Genomic DNA, 21,760 nt, shown 5'->3' with positions numbered 1-21,760 from the left:
ACTCAAAATGCCATCAGCCCCGTCTCATGTTCCCACTGTCCTATGAATCCTAACTGCCAGGTCAGAGCTCCGTAGATTCCAGAGCTCTTTCCCACCCAGAACCACATTTCTGTACCAACAATGGGGAAGGGCCTCTGCTGACCAGGTTTCCACACTTGACTTTTCCTTCTGAAAAAGACTCAGAGCTACTTGAAGCACAGAGAGAAGTTAATCCCACCTGGTCAGAAGTGAATAACCTAGTAGGTTGAGGAAGCTAAGTTTTTTCCCAGAAGCTTGTGCTCAGTTTGACTGGGTGTAGCCCTCATGAATGTCCGTCTTATTGTCAACCTAGAGGAGGACAGATGGGATCAGCAGGGTCCGCATGCTTCCGGTTACATGGCCACGGCTCTCTGAGAAGATGCTGGACACCCACCTATGAGGGGACTCCTGTAGTAAAGCCCCCTCCACCCGACCCATATGCCTACCAGGACTCCTAAAACAAGAACTCATGTCAAATCTTTTACCTTGTCAGGGCAGGATTGGGGGTGTGGGGCAAGGATGCTTCCCATGGGAAAGACTGTCCTATCTAACTGGCAGTGTGATCAGCAAGGGCCTCATACCCGCGGGACCATCTTGTGTCCTTGCTCTGGTTCTCTGACCCTGCAAGAAGACAGCGAGCTAGGAGCCAGCCATCCTCCTACATACAGAACTCCAGCGTGGACACGGAGAAGGCACCAGGATGCCCTGTGGAATAACAGTGTGGGACCTTAGAAGGATGAATGATTAGCACTTCTCATCCCTAACATACAATACCTAATGTTTTATTGATCACCTACTATATGCCAGGTCCCATGCTAACCACTTCAATGGATTATTTCTCCTACTGACCTATGAGTTAAGTAGGACTTTTATCCCATTTATGGGGAAACAAGCCTCAATAGCTTATTCTAGGTCACAAAACTAGTAGGTGGCATGATTTGATTTATGCTGTTTCTAGAACCTGTGCCCTTAACCATTGCGCCATAGCTGCCTCATTCTCCTATCATGCCAATATCCAAACCTAGACACCTCTCTAAGGTTAGATGACCTCTGGCCCAGTACTGATTTAGATAACAGCCTTATTTGTCCCCTGCACTAGGTGCCTTTGTATAGCACATAACCAGCATAGCTATTCATGGTGGCCTACCTGGTGTCAGGAGTGCAGAGCATGTGGCCTGGAAACAGAAACTTCACGTTCTATGGGGAGAGGCAATTGAATATCTAAATCAAAACCTCACAATGATCTCTCTTCATTGGATGGGTGGTTGGTTTCACCTCTCACATATATGCTCAGGGACCTGTCTGAGCTGGCCCAGCCATTTCCTCTGGGTCCCCAGTTGGCTGACCTATTTAATTTCATCTTGGTATCTGATGAGATATGAAGCCATTCCCAATATCAGAGCAGCAAGAAAACCCAGCGGTCATTGGGCATAAAGGCTATCTTCCCCCATGAAAGCCCTGGGAGGTAAAGTGTGGTGCCCAAGATCACACAAGCAATGGTGAGTGCCAGAGGCTAGAACGCAGGTCTCTCAATCCCTAGCCTAATGTTCCTTCAACTACCTGGAGAGACATTAGGAAATACTGTGTATACAGGGAAGAGTTACCATATGACAGTCAAAGTTAGTATGCTCAATATTTGTGCACTCAAAATCCCCAGACACTTCTTGTCTGGAATAAAATGGGTACTAAATAAGCCTTTGCAGCTTTAAGGTGCTGCCAAGATATGAATGCAGAAGATCTGTCCCCTGCAAGAATGAAAGGAACCAGGGATTTGTTAGAAAGGAAGAGAAGACCAGTATTTAGGCCTTTGCAAGGTGTCAACAATTCACTTCGAAACCCATGTCCAAAGTGCAGCACACAAACATCTCTAACTATTCTGTCCATAAGAGTTTTCCTCCTCAAAAGTTGGAATATATCTGGATTCTGATGAGGCATCTAAACTACGTCCTGTTACCTTTCTCCCTAGAAAGTTCAAAACCAAAACCAAGTATAAATGGTACATCCCGAGGGAAATGCGCATGGCCTGAGAAGGAAGACTACTCAATGTCTTCTTTTATCCGAGGAGCCTCCATCCCTGGCCCCTGCCCCGGCCCGAAACAGGATGAGCCCCGTGTGCCCCAGGCAACCCCCTCACAGCTTCCGCCGGTCCTGCCTCTGGAGAGAAACCAAGTAGTTTCATTTCATCACACTAAAGTCAAATGCCAGTAGCAACCACCAAGTTCTCTAGGATTGAAACACTCTTTGTTTGAAAGGAGGACATCTTATCTGGAAAGACCAGCATGCAGACCCCTCGAGATGTGTACAAATAGCGTAGGCAAGGCTGACTCGCCGAAGGAGGACCCTGTAGGAAAACACAAAGCTCCTGATGATGGTCAAAGCTGATCCTCCTCAGGGCAAAAAGAACCCTCTTTTCCTGCCTTCAGCAAAGACAACTGTGCCTCTTTCTACTGCTTTTGATGAGAGTGTGTGTTCTGTGTGCCTCCCAGCGGCAGCCTGCTTGAGGCTTGGAGCCCTGGAAGGATCTGAGTATGTGAGACCCAGAGGCAGAGCCAGAGACTTGTCCACCAAGCTGCCATCACCTCTCCTCTGGTGAGGGCCTCTTAACTGATCCCTTATTTCCACTCCTGCTCGGTACTATATGGTCAATCCACAGCAACCGGAGATGCTGTTCAAAATGTTCATCAGAGGAGACCTATCTCGTCCTAAAACTCTTCCCATGGCATCCAATCCTCTTTAGAATAAAATCCAAACTTCTTTCTGTGGGCCTCCATGGCTTCTTCCTCCCTCACCAACTTCAACTCCTCCTGCTGTCCCCCTGCTCATTAACTTTGGGCCATATTGGTCTTTGTGACTCTTCAACAACTCCCTGCTGAGGCAAAGCATTTGTACTTGCTCTTTCCTCTGCCTTTGATGCTTTCCTCCCGATCTTCATGCTGCTGACTCCTCTCATTCAGAGCTCAGCGCAAATGGTGCTTTCTCAGAAAGTTCAGTGAACGTGCTTGCCAAGACCCATTACTTTCCATCACATTTTTAAAAAATATGAAATAAGACTTTTAAAATTGAGCTATAACGTGGTAGTTTTAAAATATGCATGCGAATTCTTTGATGTTACTCCCTTCAAGTAGTAAAGCTTAATTCCCCTCCCCTTGAGTGTGGGCTGGTCTTAGTGACTTGCCTCTAACAAATAAAATATGGTGGAAGTCATGGTGTGTGACTTCTGGGACTAGGTTATAAAGGGATTGTGGCCTCCTTCTTGCTTGCTGTCTGTTGAATCTCTTGCTCTGGGGGAAGCTGGCTAACATGTCATAATGCCACTCCAGCTGCCCCATAGCAAGGAGCAGAGCCTTCCCATCAATAACTAGCACTAACTTGCCAGGCAACTGTGATGAGCCGCCCTGGAAGCAGACGTTCCGGCCCCAGTCAATCCTTCAGATGACTGCAGCCCTGGCTGCTGTCTTCACTGCTGCTTCATGAAAGACACCAAGCCAGAACCACCCAGCTAAGTGAGTACCGATTCCTGACCCACAGTGACTGTGTGAGATGCTAACATGCTTATTGTTTGAAGCTGCTACATTTTGTGGTAATTTGTTATGCGGCAATAGGTAACTATTACAGTGCACATCCCTTGAACTGTACACAACTCTCCAACTTAATGCATTTCCCCTGTATACTTGTGTATATACTAGATCAAGATATGACTATTTTTAGCACCTAAAGGCTCCTTTGGCTCCTCCCAATCAAACCTCCTCCCCCCAAAGTAACCATTATTTTGACCCCTATTCCTATAGGTTAATTTTGCCTATTCTTGACTTTTAGTTCACTAGAATCATACAGTATGTTCTCTTTGTTGTCTGGCTTTTATTCACTCGATATAATCTCTGTGAGACTGGCTTACATTAGTGCACCCAGCAGTCTTTTGTTCTTTTTCATCGCTGTGAGGTATTCCACAGCACGAACCACCGCCCTGTTGTATTTTCCTCATAGCACTCATCACGTACGAGCTGAGAATGAAATTGCTCTTTGTCTGTCGTCACTCTTGGCCATGCCCTTAGCGTCTAGGACAGTGTTCTCCACTCAGTAGGTGGTCAATGAATATTTGTTGAGTAAACAAACTGGATTCCCTCATCAGACTGTCCCCCACCTGGCAAGCCCCAGAGGAGGGCACCCAGAGATTGCTCAGTTTTTAGGCAAAAGGGAAAGCACAAATTGCTCACCCATTTTGGTCTCTACTCTGATTATGTCTGGCAGGTTGTGGGCAGATCCTGATCTGATTTGACTATCCCCAAGTGCTTGTGGGAATGTTTAAATAGTGATGTTAATAATAATGACACAAAGAATGGCTATTACTAAAAAGACAGAAAATTAACAGATGTTGGCGAGGATGCAGAGAAAAGAGAACACTTATACACCGCTGATGGGAATGTAAATTAGCACAACCTCTAAGGAAAACAGTATGGAGAGTTCTCAAACAACTAAAAGATCTACCACTCCATCCAGCAGTCCTGCTGCTGGGTATCTACCCAAAGGAAAAGAAATCAATATATCAAAAAGACACCTACACTTGTATGTCCATTACAGCACAATTCGTAATAGTGAAGATACGGAATCAATCTAAGTGGCCATCAACACATGACTGAATAAATAAAATATGGTATAGTAACACCATGGAGGAGTATCAGCCATAAAAAAGAAGGAAATCATGCCTTTTGCAGCAACGTGGATGGATGGAACTGGAGGTCATTATCTCATGAAATAAGCCAGGCACAGAAAGACAAAAATCGCACATTCTCCCTCAAAAGTGGGTTCCAAAAACGTGCTTACATGGACATAGTGGAATGATAGACAATGGAGACCAGGAAGGGTGAGGGGGCTGTAGGAGGGTGACAATGAGAAGTTACTTATTGGGTACAGTGTACATTATTCAGGTGATGGACACTCTAAATGCTCTGACTTGACCCCTACACGATCTATGCATGTAAGAAAATTGCTCATTACCCCATAAATGTGTACAAATAATAATGATCAAAAAACAATGACACATACAGGGCACACAGTACCTCCTGTGATGAGCTCGTGGGAACACAATGTTTTCCCCAGTAGGACCTGGGGCCAGCCTGCCTTTACTGAGAAGCGAATGCACGAGCTACAAGCAAGAGCCCCTTGCAACTGTCACTGCTTTCTAGACCAGCACTCTAGCAGCCATTGCTTCACAATGTCAAGAGAAATAGGTGGAAGTATTTTAATGTATTTTTAACCTAACAGCTCCAAAATATTTTTGTTTCATCGTGTAATTGATATAAAAAAAATCATTACGGAGATATTTTACCGTTTAAAATACTAAGCCTTTGAAATCCAGGGTTTACCTTGCGATACAGCGCTCACACCAGCCACATTTCAAGGTGACCCGTGGCTGCTGAACTGGCCGGCGCAGCTCCAGATGCTATTTCCTGGCAGCTCAGCACTGAACACTTCACGGAGACAGGCCGGCGTGCTCAGTGCTGGCGATGAGGATGACGGCTTACTTAAAGGAGCACTTACTGTGCGCCAGGAATTAATTCATTCATTCTCCCCACAACCCAACTGGGGAGGAGCTACTACTGTTCTCATTTCACTGGCGAGGTGCCTGAGGCTCCAAGAGGTCACTTAGCTTCCTTCCCTAAGTTCACACAGCTCCTAGGTGGCAGGGCTGGGATTTGAACCCATGGAGTCTGGCTGCGGAGCCTGGCTTCTTCCTCACTGCACTGGCAGCGACACAGCCACTCCAGGTGACTGACGGGGCTGTTGCTCCACACTCACAGGTGAGACACAGGACCCCCTCACGATGGCACAGGTGGCCAGGGGCAATGCTGAAGCCCGCACTCACGCTGAAGCCCCTCTCCAGCCTGGGCTCTTGTCCCTCCTGAGTCCCGGGGAAGTGCGGCAGGGAGGGACAGTTTCATGTGGGAATGGCTCTGTGGCCGCACAGCCACACGGCCTCAGGACCCAGGAGCCACAGATCATGTTCTGAAGTCACATAAGCTGACACTTTTGCGTCACCAGGAGCAAGGTGCTGCTGTGACTGGCATGGGAATATTTTCCTCAGGGGAAGTGAGGGCAGCGGGTGGCAGGAGCCAGGGAAGCCATGTGTCCCACAGGGAAAGACCTCATGCTTGAAGCTTGCATAGACACACTATCCAGAAAGCAGCACATACGCTGGCATTTGAATTGTGACTTTGACTTCATCTGCTCATCCATCCCCATGCATCCGTCCATTCAAGGACATTCCCCGAACGCCCTTCTGTGCCTGGAACTCTGCCACAGCCACCAACACTCCCGAGGTTCCTGCCCTCTCGGAGTGATAGTCCGGGGTAGAGGACGCGGGCAAGCGCACTTCCAGTGACACAGTGTCTGCAGTGCCATGAGAGGGACCAGCCGTGTGGGTGGGAATGGAGCGGGTGGCCAGGGGAGACTTTCCGGAAGAGATGGCCTTTCAGCTGAGGGGAGGGGGAGGCCAGGCAGAGCGAGGGGAGGGTGTGGATCGCAGAGAAAGGAACGGAGCGTGCAAAGGCTCTGGGTCAGCAAAGAGCCGGACTGAGGCTGGAGGAAGGGGCAGGAGGGCAGTGAGCCGAGAGAGGCGCCGGGTGAGGCAGGACGGTGGGCAAATGCAAGCAGCCCCACTTCCGAGGCTCCAGTTCTGAGAAACGCAGGCCATGGCTTTGTCACAGGCCTCCCAGCGGAGGCAGGGCGGCCATAGTCACCCCTCTCCTGAGCGCCACTCGTGCATCACCCTGGCACCCCAGCTTTCCTGGTCATCTCCAAAGGGGTCTGATGTGAAACTCTGTCTTTTGAATCAGGAACTGTTATCCTGCACTGTGTTCTCACAGGGTTTAATGTCAGTGTAAAAAACACAGCTGCTCACTGGGTTCCCCGCCGCAGTCCTGCCTGGCAAAGCAGACAACGGCTCAACTTTCTCCACTTTGCACAGGCAATTTTGCCCTCCCTTATTCAGAGGCCGAAGACTCCCTCAGGGGAGCCCTATGCGTCTTTGGCTTCCAGGTGGGCCTCAGTTGCCTCATCTGCAAAATGGGGATAAGAACGACCCCCTGAGGTGCAGTGAGGCTTAATAATCATACCATGGAAGGTCACTGAGGCCCACAGTGTGCCAAACGCTGTCCCAAGCCCTCTGCATCACCTCATTTCTTATTCGCCAGACCCTGAAAGGAAGCTTCCATTGTCTCCTTCATTTTAAATATGAAGACACTGAGGCTCAGAGAGGGGAAGTAACTTTCCCAAGGTCACACAGCTAGCAAGCAGCGGAGCCAGATTTTGAACCCGGGCAGGCTGACTTCAGAGCCCGAAGTCAACAGCCCTGGCCAGACAGAGGGGAGCAGGATCAATGTGGAGCCACGTCTGGGTGGGGCAGGGGGAGGTAAATCCTGTGGGAAAACTGGGGGCAGGCTCGGGCTGGGAGGAAGAGATCAACTGTAAATTCCCGCAGGGCGGGGACGCTCTCCTCTCCCATCATATCCCCAGGGCCTGGCACATAGTAAGAGTTCAGTAAATATGTGTGAGAATCGTTACTTCAGCCAACATTTATTCAGTGCTATAGGCCAAGGCAGAACAAACATTTAAATCAAAAGTCAGACCACGGCACATGTCTGCTCAAAACCCAGTGACTCTTCACTGAGAATGAAAATGTGCCCGACAGCAGGTCCTGCTGTCCTCAGCCACTCCCTTCTGGGCACACTCACCTCCCCGAGCCCTGCCAGGGCCGCCCCTGCCCCTGGGCCTGGGAACGCCACCCCTCCTATGCACACTCCTCTCCCATCAGTTCATCTCCTGGCTCTGGCTCTTTCTGTCCCTTTGTTCAGGTCTCTTCAAAGGTCACCTGCACCCATAGCCGAGCTATAGAAACCAGCCCCTGGCCAGCTCAGTCACCCCTGTCCCTGACTCCTCCGTTTCTGTTTTCTTTGCAGCATCTAAGACACCGTCTAATCTACTGTGCTTGCTGATTGCCCGTCTCCCCCGGGGAAGGTCAGCTCCACGAGGGCAGGGACGCTAGTCTGTGGGGTTCCCTGCTGCATCCTCAGCCTGACACACGGGGGGTCCTCACTGAATCTTCGCGGAATGAAGGAAAGAAGGAAAGGAGGGAAAGGGGATGGGAAGAGAGGCTGGGAGGGGGAGAGGGAAGGAAGGAGAGGGAGCAGAGAGAAATCAGAGGGTCCGGCCAACTCAAGGCTTGTGTTTATGATTTTGAAGTTGAGAGAGACTTGCTCCTACCTGCAGAGGAGAAGAGGCAGGTGAGAGGGAGAAGAAGAAGGTAGCGGGTAGAGATTAAACAAGAAGGAAACATGAGGACAGAGCTCAGGTGAGGGGGCCACTCCTGGGGGCTCCCTTGCTTGCCAGGACACAGGCCAAGGGTGCTACAACTCTTGGGTGAGCAAAGGAACATGAGCAAAGGAACTGCTCATACCTGCAATGGTTATGAGCAGTTTGCCCATCTTAAAATAGCCACTTTTTGGCTACTTGGCCCCTGTGGGAGATCATGAAACTCAAAGCAGCGTCTCAGAATCTTCTCGCCCCAGCCTTGTGCGAGAAGCCTGGCTGTGGGCTCCACTCTGGGAGGTCCCCACCATCCCCGTGGAAGGTGACATGGCAGGCAGCAAGGGCAGGACAGGTGAGGCCTGCCTTTGCCTTCTACCTGTGTCCCGAGAGGCTCCCACCTCACGATTATAAATCAGCTCTTCCCCCAGAGCATTAGCGGCATGTCCCACGGTGACCGCACCAGCCCTGGCTGACGTGCCGGCAGGAACGCATGGCCCTGTCTTACTGGAAGACCCCAGCGACACGCTTGGCTCTGAGCAGGCGGCACTCGGGACTGGTGACCCTTACGGCAGCCTTGACTTTCCTCTCTAGGGGCTAAGCATAACCTCAGCCTGCATCTGTCTATGCATCCGTCTGTCCATCTGGTTTCTCTGTCTCCCTCTATCCATACATCAATGGCTTAGATGAGAAGATTCTTCTAAACAGCTCAGCCAGTTGATATTCTCATCCCAAAGATGCTCTTTGAAGTTGTGCATTTTTCTGGACCTTGTGATTAATTGCCTTTGCTACAAATTCTTGCAAGTGAGTTCTTGTCTAGGGCCAAATAAGTATTCCTTCTGCTCCGCCTCATATGATGGGAGGCCCTTCCCCTACCAGGGCTTCTTCCTCCTTTGTCTACTGCACCCCTACCCAGACTCCTCACCCCCATGGGGCCAGGAAGGCGTGGCTGGAAGTTTCCTGGCTCCTACCACAGGGAGTTAATTGCTCACATTAATGCAGCTTTGGTCTCACTTTCAACATCATGGACTGAGCAACTACTACATGCTAGGTGCTTATAACCATTACTATATTTAATCCCATTGAAGCAACTGCTTTATTTAATGCCTTATTGATTTGTACTTCTATCTTGTGCATAGGTAAACCGAGGCTTGGAGAGGATAAATAACTTGGCCAAGGTCACAGAAACCTTGGCCTGTTCCTGTTCTAGCTGATCCATGAGGGGCTAAGGGCCAATTCTTGGATCCACTGACAAACCGGAGGAGCGCCATAGGGTTCAGTATGAGCGCGAGATGTGGGAAGACGGCTGCGGGAGGCGGGAAGGGGAGCTAAGTCTTGTGGAGGCTGTGCCCTGATCACTGAGCACCTGGGCTTTGCAGAAACAAGACGCTTTCCTGGAGGATCTCAAAGTGCACCGCTCGGCCCATACCTTCCCAAAGGCCGGGGCTGGGGCAATCACAAACCGTCACAGTCTGGCAACTAGACAAGAGAAGGATTAAGAAGCAAGCAGAGGGCCAAGGTCAGGGCCCGAGTACCGAGAAGGCTCCAGGCCCTGCTGGGTGGCCACGTGACACAGGGGTGTCATAGTTACACAGCATTCCCTGCTGCAGACTTGATTTGCTGTGTCACCTCGCAGACTACTCAGCCACTGTCAGCCTCTGAGGCACCTCTTACATGGGGGTAACTCCAGTCTCTGCTGACACCTTGAGGGGGTTCTGAAGCCTGGAGGAAATTCCCCTGGGCATTACGCTTTAAGCACCTGTCAGGAAAGCATTAAAAAGCCTGGGCATTGGCATTGTCGTTAATTATTCTAATAGTTCAGTGCTAACCTTGTTATCTAGTTGCCCAAGTTGCCTGGATTTCCCTCTGGGTCAGGCTTGTTCTTTCTCTGTGGCCTGCCCCTCTCTCACGCTGCTACCCCCAGGGCTCCTGTTTGTTCTTCTTATCCTCTTTTACATCCTCTTATGTCATTGGAGTCACAGGGTGTGAGTCTGGCGTTTGGGCTCCAGGACGCACCTGACCTGGGTGGCTCACCTTGCCGCCAGCTCCTGACCTGCAAAGCGGCTGGTCCCCACCCCTCAGGCCCAGTGAGCTGTGTGAGGCTCAGATGAGCTGAGGTCAGCAAACTCCATTAAGGCTGCTCTGATGTTTGTTTTCCTGAATGTTCCTAGATTCAACCTGACCCTCTGGTTTTATAAATGAAAATACCAGCTACGCTCTGAGGGTCCCTGGCACCTGTAGGTTACTGAGTAACCACTGCCACTCTTCCTCAGGTCTACTTGGCAAACTCAAGGACACACAGACATCCAAGCTTCCTGCACAACCACGCTGGCAGGGCCCAATCCGCCTGAGTGGGACTGTGTGTATGTGTTTCACTGCAGTAACTGTATTTGTTTTGCAGAATGGTTTATACCCAAAGCTATGAAAGATGTAATAAGAAAAATGTATGCTTTTAAAGCACTTCAAAAGCTAATTTTACTTTCTCTATTTTCTGATTGCATCCCTGGGGACCCGTCTCCCCTCCCACTTCCTCCATGGGCCTCTCTGCACACAAGCCCCAGGCAGGACACATCCCTGCTGCCTCTGATGGCAGCTGCTCCCCATCCAAGGAGCAGTCTCCGCCAGACCTGGCTACCCTATCCCTGAAGCCCCCGCCAGGGAAAAAGCGGGTGTCCAGCCAGCAGAAAACTGCAGAGGACGAGGTGTGGTGGTGTCCTTGCCCTCTCTAAGGCTCCAGAAGCCCCAGTGTGAGAAGGGCAGGGGGCTAAGAGGCCTCAGGGATCCCCTTGTACAGGTGAGGAAACGGAGGCCCACAGGGGTGCTATGGACTGAATATTTGTATCCTCCCAAATTTCACACGCTAAAGCCCTAATCCCCAATGTGATGGTATTAGGAGGTAGGACTTTGGGGAGGTGACCAGGTTTAGGTGAGGTCAGGAGGGTAGAGCCCCCATGATGGGATTAGTGCCCTTGTGAGGTGATGAAGGACTGGAGCTCCCATCCTCTGCCTGGTGAGGAGGCAGCTGTCTGACCCTGGAGGAGGACCCTCACCAAGAACCCTACCATGCTGGCTCCCTGCTCTCGGACCTCCTGCTTCCAGAACTGCGAGAAACAAGTGTCCTTTGAGCCACCAGGTCTCTGTTATAGCAGCTCGAACTAACTAAGACAGGAGAAAAGGGGTTTTCTTAAGGCCACAGATGGAGGTGGTGCAAGATCCAAGGTCAGGGGTGTGGAGCCGGGTGCTGCAGGGCCCCCTCCAGTGGTTTAGCCTAGAGAACCTCCAGGGCTGTCCCATGGAAAGGGACAAATGCCTGTGAAGCTCCAGGGGCAGCCACATGACCTTGCTGGCATGATCGGGCCTGGCCTGTACTGGAAAAGGCGTCTCAGGAGGCAGTGAGCCAGCCACCACTGAGAAGGTTCTGTCCAACTCTGGGGGTCTCTAAGCTTTTGTCAACCGAGCTGAGATTCCGCAGGGAGGATGGGACGTGGTGCGTACAGGAGGTGGCAGGAAGTGAGGCCGGGGAAACCGGGGAAATTGGGGAAAGTGAAGCCTCCTCTGGAGATCTTCAAAGTCTCTCGGTCTCTTCCTCCCCCACTCCCTTTCTCCCTCCTTCCCTCGGCAGCCCCGTCGCTGAGAGCCCAGAAAGGCACCTACCAGGATGTCCAAGCAGGCGGCCTTCAGCAGGGTGATCTGGTCTGCAATGGTCAAGCTGGTGAAGCCCGGCAGACGTTTTGCAAACTCCACGATTTTAATAATGCACTTAGTGGCCAGTTCGCTGAATTTGTCCCAGAGTCCCAGGTCCAGTCGGACTCGATGGTCAGCACTGGAATTCTGTAAGGGAGAGAAAACGCCATCAGGTGCAGTTTTGGGGAAGCCCCACAGTAGCGTGTGTGGGGGGAACTCACCATGGTTTCTACTGATGGGCTGACACACTTCAGCCTTGACTGGGAAGCTACTTGGTGGGGTGGCTGAGTTTTTAGCCTATTTCATCTTTTTAAAATGCTCAAAATCTTATGCCTCTACCATTGCATAATTAAGTAACAGGTGAGGGGGGAGTTTTCCTGTATGCAGTTGTCCAGCTAATAAAGGAAGAAGGAAAGAGAGAATGAGCAGGCACCATTGTGTAACCCTGATGAATTACTGGCCATCCCGTGGTTGCTGATATCCCACACCCGATCCCAGCCAAAAGGCCAAGGAGCAACAAGGTTGCCAATATCCTAAAATAGGCAACCTGTCATGTTGGTGTCCTGATAGAAAAATCCACCACCAGCTATGAAATAGTCTGGCCAAAAATCAAACCTGAATCAGATTGAGCCTCTAGATTTCACTGCAGGAAATACAGGAACATAGTAAACTACACCACGGGGAGGCAATTGTCAGCATCCACATTGCCAGAAATCCTATAAAACCAATGAACTGGTTTCCTCAACAAATACGCTGCAAGGGGGAAAAAGAAATTGGGACAGAAACCCAAAGATTAAAAGCAGCTCAACCCAAATGCTCATTAACTGATGAATGGATAAATGAATTGTGATTACAACTACACGATGAAAATGGCAGGTAGCATGAACAAGGCAGGAAACCGTGATACATGCTACAACAGGCTGAACCTCAAAAGCATTATGCGAAATGAAAGGGCAGACATAAAAGCCTACACACAAAACGCTTCCCCTTATATGACGTTCTGGAAAAGGCAAAACCATAGTGATAAACAGTTCAGTGGTCTTCAGGGGCAGGGTGGGGAGGAGACTGACCACAAGGTGCACCAGGGAACTCTTTGGAGTGATGGAAAGATTCTACACCTTGACTGGGGTCATGTTACATGACCGCATACTTTTGTCACACTCATCAAACTATACCTTTAAAAAAGGTAACTTATGTAAATTATTCTCTAATAATCTTGACTTTAAAAAATACTTGGGAGACTTATCAACCAATTGCAAGGTATAAACCTTATCTGAATTATGATTCAAGCAAATAAACTGTAAAAAGATTGTGACATACCTGAGAAAACTAGAAATTTGAGATATTGAAGCGTTGGAGATATTAATTTTATATTAGGACAATAATAATGCCATTGCTGTTTTGCTTTTATTTGCAGAGGTTTCTATCATTTAGAAAACATATTAAAACTATTTACAGATAAAATGGTGAGATATTTGTAATGCATCATCCAAGGAGAGGCGAAGCTCCCCGCGCCTGGCGTTCGGCCCTCTGACAAATGTAAACAGCTCAGTAAAGGTACTCTGCATCTCAAACTGGTGCCTTTCCTTCCCTGACTCCATTAAAATCAGTCCTCAGAAGTCAATAAAACTAGCTCTTGCTTTTAACGTGGCTGGGAAAACCCAGAAGGGAAAGTTTGCATGAGATGCCACGGAAGCTATAAGGACGGTGGCAGCCAGCGTTGCCTTCCGCAACGTTCCTTGCAGAGAGCAGGCATGCATCCTCCAGATTTATTTTATTCCTTCCTCAAGGACCTTGGTGGAATACAGTGCACTCGGGGGAGCATAAGATCAAGATGTGTGGCCATTCGGGCTGTAATTAAATTTAATAGGCAGTTTATCCGGTTCGTAGGAAGATGACACTGAAGAGAGGGACAGAGAGGCAAGCTTACGGTGGGAAATCATTTTACAATAGAGTATCCATCTGGAAAAAAAGACATTGCCCCGACCCAGCAAGTGTGAACGAAATCTTCATCAACATCGGATGAGGTTACTTTATCACGCGCCAGGGCTGGAAGAGAGGAGCCTGTCGCACCTTCTATTAAAAATAATGCACAGCCGTCTTAACGGCATGTAAATCTAACTCACTATTATGCAAACTGAAGGGAAGAGGCAGTTAATAAAACACAAAATAACCCAGTGTTTTATTATACTGGTTGCTGGATTCATAGGCACGAGGCTTAAAATGGCTTATATATTATCTTCCAGCTGTGCAAATGGAGAGCCCGGCCTGTTTGGGTCGGTAATGAAGGCGGGTGCAGGGAGCGCCCGGGAGGTGCCGACTCTCAGCAGCGCTTCTGAGTGCGCAGGGAGGAAAACCGGGGAGGAGGGAGAGAGGGGAGGACAGGGAGCAAACAGCCAGCACAGAAAGGGAAGTGGCTCTCCTCCATGCCTGCCCGGGAGCCTGGCCTGGGAGCTGCAGCCGCCTCCTGGGATGCAGGGCGGCAGGCCCCGCAGAGGAGCTTGCCCATGGCCCCCAGGGCCATCTTGAACAGCAGAAAAGCCCAACCCCACTATGAAATCCAATTAAATGGCAATTTTTGCCATGCAAATGGAGCCCTTTCTTCTGCTGGTTTGGTTCTCTGGGGCAATGTGCTCTTTTCTGACTGGCGTTACTTTCAGAACAAGACTCATAAACCAAGGTGGAATCTCCAGTGTCTTTAAAACCCCATTTGTGGCAGCTCCTGGGTGCTCCAGTGGTTTCAGTGGTTTATTCAGGGCTGCTCGCTAGTTTTGTTTGTTTTTTAGCTAAGGAGGATATGTAAATTTCCACTGAAAGAATAAGGAGTTACAGTTCTGTGGGAATGTTGTGCGCATCCATGGAGGCGGCCCCCTTCTTCCCTAGGCCTGAAGTCTTCCCACTATCCTGAGAGACTGATGTCCTTCTAGGTCCTATTTGCAGAATATTCCAGTCATCCACATTCCACTCCTCCAGTCTGTATGTTTTTGTATGTAAACACCACCTGTCTAGGGCTTGCCTCGTGCCAGGCACTGTTCTACATCTTTACAATTCTTACCTTGCTTTACTGCTCACACACCCCTGGGAGGTAGGCACCATCATGGTCCCATGTGGCTGACGAGAAGGCTGAGGCTCAGAGGAGTATGGTCACTTGTGCCAGATCCCCGGGGTAAGCAGAGGGGCCTGGATTCACCCAGGCAGTGGGGCTGAGGCACCCAGGCTCCCCACCACTTTATCACGTCACCCCTCTCACTCTTGGTTCCTCACGTATTCTATTTCCTGGGTAGAACTTCCTGTCTCCTCAAGCCTCTTATTGCCTCTGTGATCTCCTTCCTGGCTGGAAACTCCGCTCGAGGAGGTAGCTACAAGATCTCCAGCACCGCCATGAAGAGAATGTTATGTGCCCGGCCAACGTCTCTTTGTGGTCAACAGACACGTAACTAGGCACTATGGCAACATGGCCTCTGGAATGTACCAGCTGGGGCATGTCCACCCATGGGAGGACAAGGCCCCCAACACACATGCAGCACTTTCCTCAGAACTGGACACCTCATCCGGTGGGGAGAAGACCGCTTGGCAGCCACTCTGTAACTCTGGGGGGAACAGTGGGCACGGTCTTAAAGGCATGGTGTAGCCCATGGGTGGAGAGGATTGCAAGCCAGGGTAATGTGGAGGGACAGGTGGGGAGGGTCTCTAAGGACCTCCAGGTGTTTCCTAGCAGTCTGGCTAAAAGCAACGGTGATGCTGCAGGACGCTGAAGGTAATGTGTCAGGGGTGCTCCCGGACCACCAATGTCTAACCTTCCTCAGCCAGGACGTGAGCATGTAGGGGCTCCTCTGCACAGCTGTGGCCCCCGCACACCTGGGGCTCAGAGTTCTGGGGCCTCAGTGAAGTACAGGGTGGGGTGGAGGGTATAGACCAAGGCCCTCTAGAGGACATCCAAGAGATGCTAGAATTCTGGAGTGGTCCCAGCTGCTGGGAGGGGCCACGGTGGCTTCTGGAACTCTAGGGGCATGTTTAAGAAAGATCAGAAGCTCTGCCCTGTGCACCTAGGTGTCACCTTCTTGGACCTGTTTTTCCTCCTAACTAGAAACTTCCCTTGGCTCCCTGTGGCTAACATCCACATACCTTATTCCAGCACACAAAGCCCCCAGCAAGCAGGCCCTAACCCACCTCCTCAGACTTACCTCTGTCTCCTCTCTAGCCCTTTCTCTGTAAATCAGAGAAAATGGCTGTGTTCAGCTATTCCCTTTGCTAGGAATGTCTTTTCTTTTTCCACCACCCAGCAAGATCTGGGTACTTAGCACAGTGCCTAGAGTACATCTTTGTTCAAAAGGTGAGGACTTAACGTGTGCTGTTCCTAAATGCGCACAACACTTGTGATAAGACAGAGTTTTCAGCCAGACTTTGCAACAGAGCTGCAAGCCTGGAAAGGTAAACACCCGTGCACTCCAACTCTGCACTCAGCAGGTGTTATGGGTTGAATTGTGTCTCCTCAAAGGATGTGTCGAAATCCTAACCGCAGTACATTAGAGTGTGATCTTAGGAAACAGGGTCTTTACAGAGGTAATCAAGTTAATATTAGGGTGGGCTCTAATCCAATGTTACTGGGGCCCTGATAAGAAGGAAAAAATTAGGCAGAGGCTGACAGGCACAGAGGGAGGACGATGTGAAGACACACGGCGAGAAGATGGTCACGTGAAGACGGAGGATGGGTGCGATGCAGCTGCAAGCCAAAGAACACCAAAGATTGCCGGCAAACCACCTGTGCTCAGAAGAGGCAAGGACTCTCCCCTAGCGCCGTCAGATAGAGTATGGCCCTGCTCACACCTGACTGTGGACTTCTAGCCTCCAGAGCCGTAAGAGAACAAATCGATGCCATCTCAGCCCGCCCGGCTGTACCACTGCGTTCCAGCAGCTCTGGGAAACTCACACTGTGGGTGCACAGTGCTCGTGTGCTGCAGATGGAAGAGGGGTCTAGGTGACCCGGGAAGGACATGTGTGCTTACTGGCAAGAAACTGAGGCTCACCAAGTTAGCGGTGGTTCAAGGTGAGACAGCCGCGAGGTGACAGAGTGGAGATTGGAACTCTGGTCTCAGGACCACCCACTGACCTTCCGCCCCTCCTGGTGCGTCTCTCCTGGGGGGCCTGTCCTCCCCGAGTTTCAGGTTCTGATTCCTTGGCTGATCACAAATGTTAGTTTTTTAAAAAGAAAGCCACATCTGCCAATGGCTGTAACTGTTCACAACAGCCTTCCCTTTCTAAAGTCCATCTCCTAGAAAGTCTGTCGGTGGTTTAATAATTCTGTTTGTGGTCATTTTTCTGAGTAGATTAAGAGCTCCTTAAATCTTCGTAGTTCACATTCACGAGCCCCTCAGAGGACAGCTGACGTCCCACCAAGCCCTGCACGGTGATGAACGGCCTGCACATGGCAGAGCAGCGGGGGGCAGGTGTGCCCCGAGCAGACGGCCCCAGCGGGGCCGCGCGGCCTGGAATCTGTCTCGCTGTCACACCCACACTTTACTTTTCCGGAACCTGGGCATGTGGCTAGGAAACGTGAGAAGCCGTTCTTAACAGGATAAAGAGGAGGAGAACTGCCCATTCTGCACACCTCTTCTGTGCCAGACACTATGCAACGTGCTCTGACATATTTTTCTCATTACACCCTCCAGGTGTGAGGCAGGGACATTAAAATTCCCATTATACAGGTGAAGGCTCAAATGAGGATGCAACTTGCCAAAGACATGCAAGTCCTCAGTAGCAGAGGTAAGATTTGAACCTGGGTTTATGAGGCCCTAAAGCCCAAATGACACCGTCGCTAGGGTTTGATCTAAGGAAGCAGAGAACACATCCTCAGAGCTAGGACGTTTCCTCTGGTTCATTCTGGGTTCTGTTTTGGAGAGCTCATCTATAAGTAGCCATTCTCCTGCTTTCATGCTTTCCGCCTTTCCACATGGAATTCATCCCCACTTTTGCTGAGGGAGGGTCATTGGTTAGAAAGCATCCCAAGGGTACTAGTTCCGAAGCTTGGGGGTAAGTGCCCGGCCCAGGCCTGACGTGGAGGGAGGTGGGCATAAGTTTCTGTCTCTTCTGTCCACTCCTGCCGCCCTCTGGGACCTGACCACTTGCCCCAAATCTACCCTAATTAGGGAAGAAAAGGAATTACTCCTTCAAAGATCTGTGGTGGGCGTCTGGCTGCCTTTTTTATTCCCCTCCACCCACGTATACCAAAGGCATCTGACAGGGACTCCACGCTGGTGAGGATGACAGGAAGTTTCTTGCAGTGGAAGCAACTGCCTATCTAAAAAAAGCTCTTTTTAAAAATTGTTGACTCGGAACTAAGAGCTAGCAGAGAATGTGTTGTGGCTGCTGTTATTTATTTATCCCCCCACCTACTTCCAGGAAGGATTTGAAGTCGCTCACAATAACAACATGGCTAGATCTGCGTGCAGACAGCAGAGATAACGGGACAGCCCCCCGAGCCAGTGAAGGGCAGCGCGTGTCTCACAGGAGGTCGGCTGCCCAGGGGTTAGGAGCCGGCCTCTGCAGAGGAACTTGTATTTCTATTTTCCCTGCTTGACTGAAAGGTCCCCACAAAGTGCTTAGGATGGGGGGCCCCAGCTAGGGCCAATGGTGCCTCATTCCCAAAGTGGGGTGAATGGGAAGAGGCCCTGGCGGCCCACAGGGAAGCCCCTCTGTCTCAGGCCAGAAGCAAGTTCTAGGAGTAGGACTTGAATGCAAGTGGCTTCTGTGCAAGGAGATCCCCAGAAGCTCTGGGGGTGGGGAGGGAAGGAAGGTGGCCAGTACGGGTCACCACTGTGGGCGATCAGGACTCAGTCTTGCTGGGGAACTCTGGGGGATGGTTTAGAGAACACCTGAGAGTTATCCTGCCCAAGGAACAGGAAGGTGAGGTGTTTAACTCTCCCTCCACCCCCGCCAGCTTCTGTCCAACAGTGGTGGGGCTGCCCCGGGGGTGTCAGTGCCTCACGTGTGAGCCATCCTGCAGCCAGGGCACACCAGGGCATGTGTCCTAGGAGAGGGCAACTGCTCCAAGGTGTGCTTGTCCTGCCCTTCTCCAGGTCAGAGTGGGACCACGGACACCATGGGGACTGTCTAGGCCATGCTCTGACATCCCCACCTGGGGAAGTGGGAAGGGACCCGATATATAGAGTAGCTAATGACCCCAGGTACTGCCTGGCCCAGAAGTCTCCTTTTCCAGGACGAAAAGGAGATCAGTCTCCACTCTGATCTCTTTTGCTCTGTATTTTCTAGAGCTAAAAGTCTGATTTATTCCTGGACGACAGCCACCTCCTCCCAACCAGATGCCTCCGATGGCTCCTGCTTCCATTTCGCCTTGCTGACCACCCTCTTGAGGTATTCTGTGTATAATGCAGCGGTCAAAAGAGCTGCCCCTGGAGTCAGACCGTTCAGGGTCAAGTCTCACCTCGACCACTTGTTGATTATGAAGCAAGGGGAAAGTTGTTTAGTCCTTCTATGCCTCAGTTTACTCATCTGTAATGTGGGGGCAACAATACCCACCTCACAGAGTCCTCATAAGGATTAATATATCTAGAGTATTTGGCGTGGTCCCTGGTACATAGTAAATGCTCAATAAATATTAGCTGTAATAACGGTGATGACAATAATAAAGACTTCTGATCTCAAACTGTCAATTTCTCTCCATTATTTACAGACTAAAATACAGACTCCTCAGTTAGCATGAAGACTCTGCTGGGCTTTTCCAGTTCCCACTTCCCACTCACTCTCAGCTCAACACGCTCCTGCCCCTGCCCAGCGCCTGTTTCCTCTCCTCTCCTTCCGCACATTCCCGCTGCCCCAGCCTGACTTGACGTCCCCATTTCTTAGGTCAGGGCTGACGCACCTTGTTACTGAGCCCCGCACAGTGCCTGGAACGTGGCTGGTGATCAACAAATATTTATAAAAAGAATAAATGACACGCTCCTTGGCACTGGTTACAAATCCTTTCACTTTTCTGCATGGCCGACGCAGGCCGCGTGGGGCCAGGCCCTGGAGCGCCAGCCCGCACCCCGCAGGCGGGTGTGCGGCGGGTGCTGTTTCTGCCACAGCGCTGCTGCGTAGGAATCTCCGGGTCCCACCACAGCAGCTTTCCACGAATTGTTTAATTCCACCCTCCCAGCCATTTTACCTTATCCCCATTTACAGATGGGAAAAGTGAGGCTGAGAGAAGTTAAGCAACTTGCTCACAGTCACAGGGCTGATGATGGCGGAGGAGGACTCGAGCCACACTCAGTGCGGTTCCAGGCCCCTGCTGGGGAGACCCGGCACCACCTCGCACAGCTTCTGCTTTCCCCCGCAGGTGCAGACGAAAGCTCCCTCTAGTGTCCAGCCTTGCCCTGCTCTGTGTCCCTGCTCCGGGATGGGACGTGCTCCCCAGGCTCAATGGGGCTGGTCCAGTGAGCTGAGCCTCTGCCTCGGCCTGGCCTGCATGCCAGCGTCCCTCCCTCTTCCCGCCACCAGGGGCTGGGGCGGGCCCCGGAAGGTCGTCCTGGGTCTTGCCACTCAAAGTACGGCTCACTTGCTCTTCAGAGTGTGGTCTGCAGACCAGCAGCACTGGAAGCTCGTTAGAGGCCCCCCGACCATGCCTGCTGCCCCAGAACCTGCATTTTAGCAAGTCTGCCAGGTGCTCCAGGCGCACACTGAGTGTGGGGAGCCCCGCTCAAGGTTCCTCCTCTGCTTCCGGCTGAGCCCAGGTCTTCGGTCTGGCCCGGAGGCCCGTCTCATGCAGGCACCAGCCCTTCAGCAGCTGGCGCCACCCAACCGTGCAGCCTCACGCTCCCCGGAGAAGCCGCTCCGGCGCGTGCTCACACTGGTTTGCACAGGCAACGCCGTGGGCCTAGTCCCGGTCACCCGTCCCACCAACATCCTAACACATGACACCATGTGCTCCCCAAGAACTGCTTCAAAGCCCCTCTGCTCGCGGTTCTCTTTTCTTTCTGGCATGAGCACTGCATCTTTTCAACCTTAGGATCTTTCATGCTATTCTTTTTCTGCCACACCAGTCACTAAACCAGCAAATGTTGTGATAGTTGGATTTTTTTTTAAAAGTATGTTTACTAGTATCTTAGGTAAGCAACCTAAGCTATTTAAAGAGGCCAGAACAACAGGCGAGTTATATTCATTCATTCCTTCTTCAGATATCTATTGCTTATCTATTATGTGCCATAAACTAGGAATGTATATCAGTGAACACAACACATGAAAAATCCACTTCAAAAAATTAAAGTGCCTCGTGTGTGACATCTCTACCGGCACAGCCTAGAGCAGGCAACACATGCCTCCTACCTCTTTATCTCACTTTCTCTGTTCTCCCCTTCTCTTTAGACCTGATCACAGTGAAAGCAGAAGGCTGGGGAGCGGAGGGGGAGCACTCACCCAATGGGGGACAGGTCACGGCTGCCCTCAACTTTTCCAGGCCCTGTTAGGGGTTTTATCAACGTCCTCTCACTGAAGGCAGATCCCAGCCCAGGGGATGGCCTGACCATCTTGGCTGGATTTTACAGGTGGATTGGTGTTTTCAAAAGACTGACCCCCCTTTTGGCCCCTCTGGGTCCCCTCTGCACAGGTGTCTGGCACAACCCATGTAGTATTTCACCCGTGTCACTTGACTCCTTCACCAGATCAAAGTCCCTGAGAGCCGCAACAAATATTAATAGTTCATGGTGCCAGTGCCTAGCACAAGGCTTGGCATGTAGTAAGTGCTCAGTTAGTGCTTCTTGAG

At 50.8% G+C, this 21,760-nt stretch overlaps 1 protein-coding gene across 5 annotated transcripts in view; it reads right to left on the bottom strand.

The window, feature by feature from the left end:
• RARB (retinoic acid receptor beta) overlaps positions 1 to 21,760 on the bottom strand; it is a 702,390-nt gene that overhangs the window by 5,412 nt on the left and 675,218 nt on the right. For all 5 annotated transcript variants that reach the window (XM_069475457.1, XM_069475459.1, XM_069475458.1 and 2 more), the window contains one exon: positions 11,974 to 12,150. In XM_069475457.1, the coding sequence (XP_069331558.1) occupies positions 11,974 to 12,150 (177 nt within the window). The remainder of the gene's footprint in view (positions 1 to 11,973; positions 12,151 to 21,760) is intronic.

Source organism: Eulemur rufifrons, chromosome 7 (genome assembly GCF_041146395.1).
Source record: "Eulemur rufifrons isolate Redbay chromosome 7, OSU_ERuf_1, whole genome shotgun sequence".
NCBI lineage: Eukaryota > Metazoa > Chordata > Mammalia > Primates > Lemuridae > Eulemur > Eulemur rufifrons.
The sequence above is the reverse complement of the archived record's forward strand: the minus strand, read 5'-3'. Positions and strand labels throughout refer to the sequence as shown.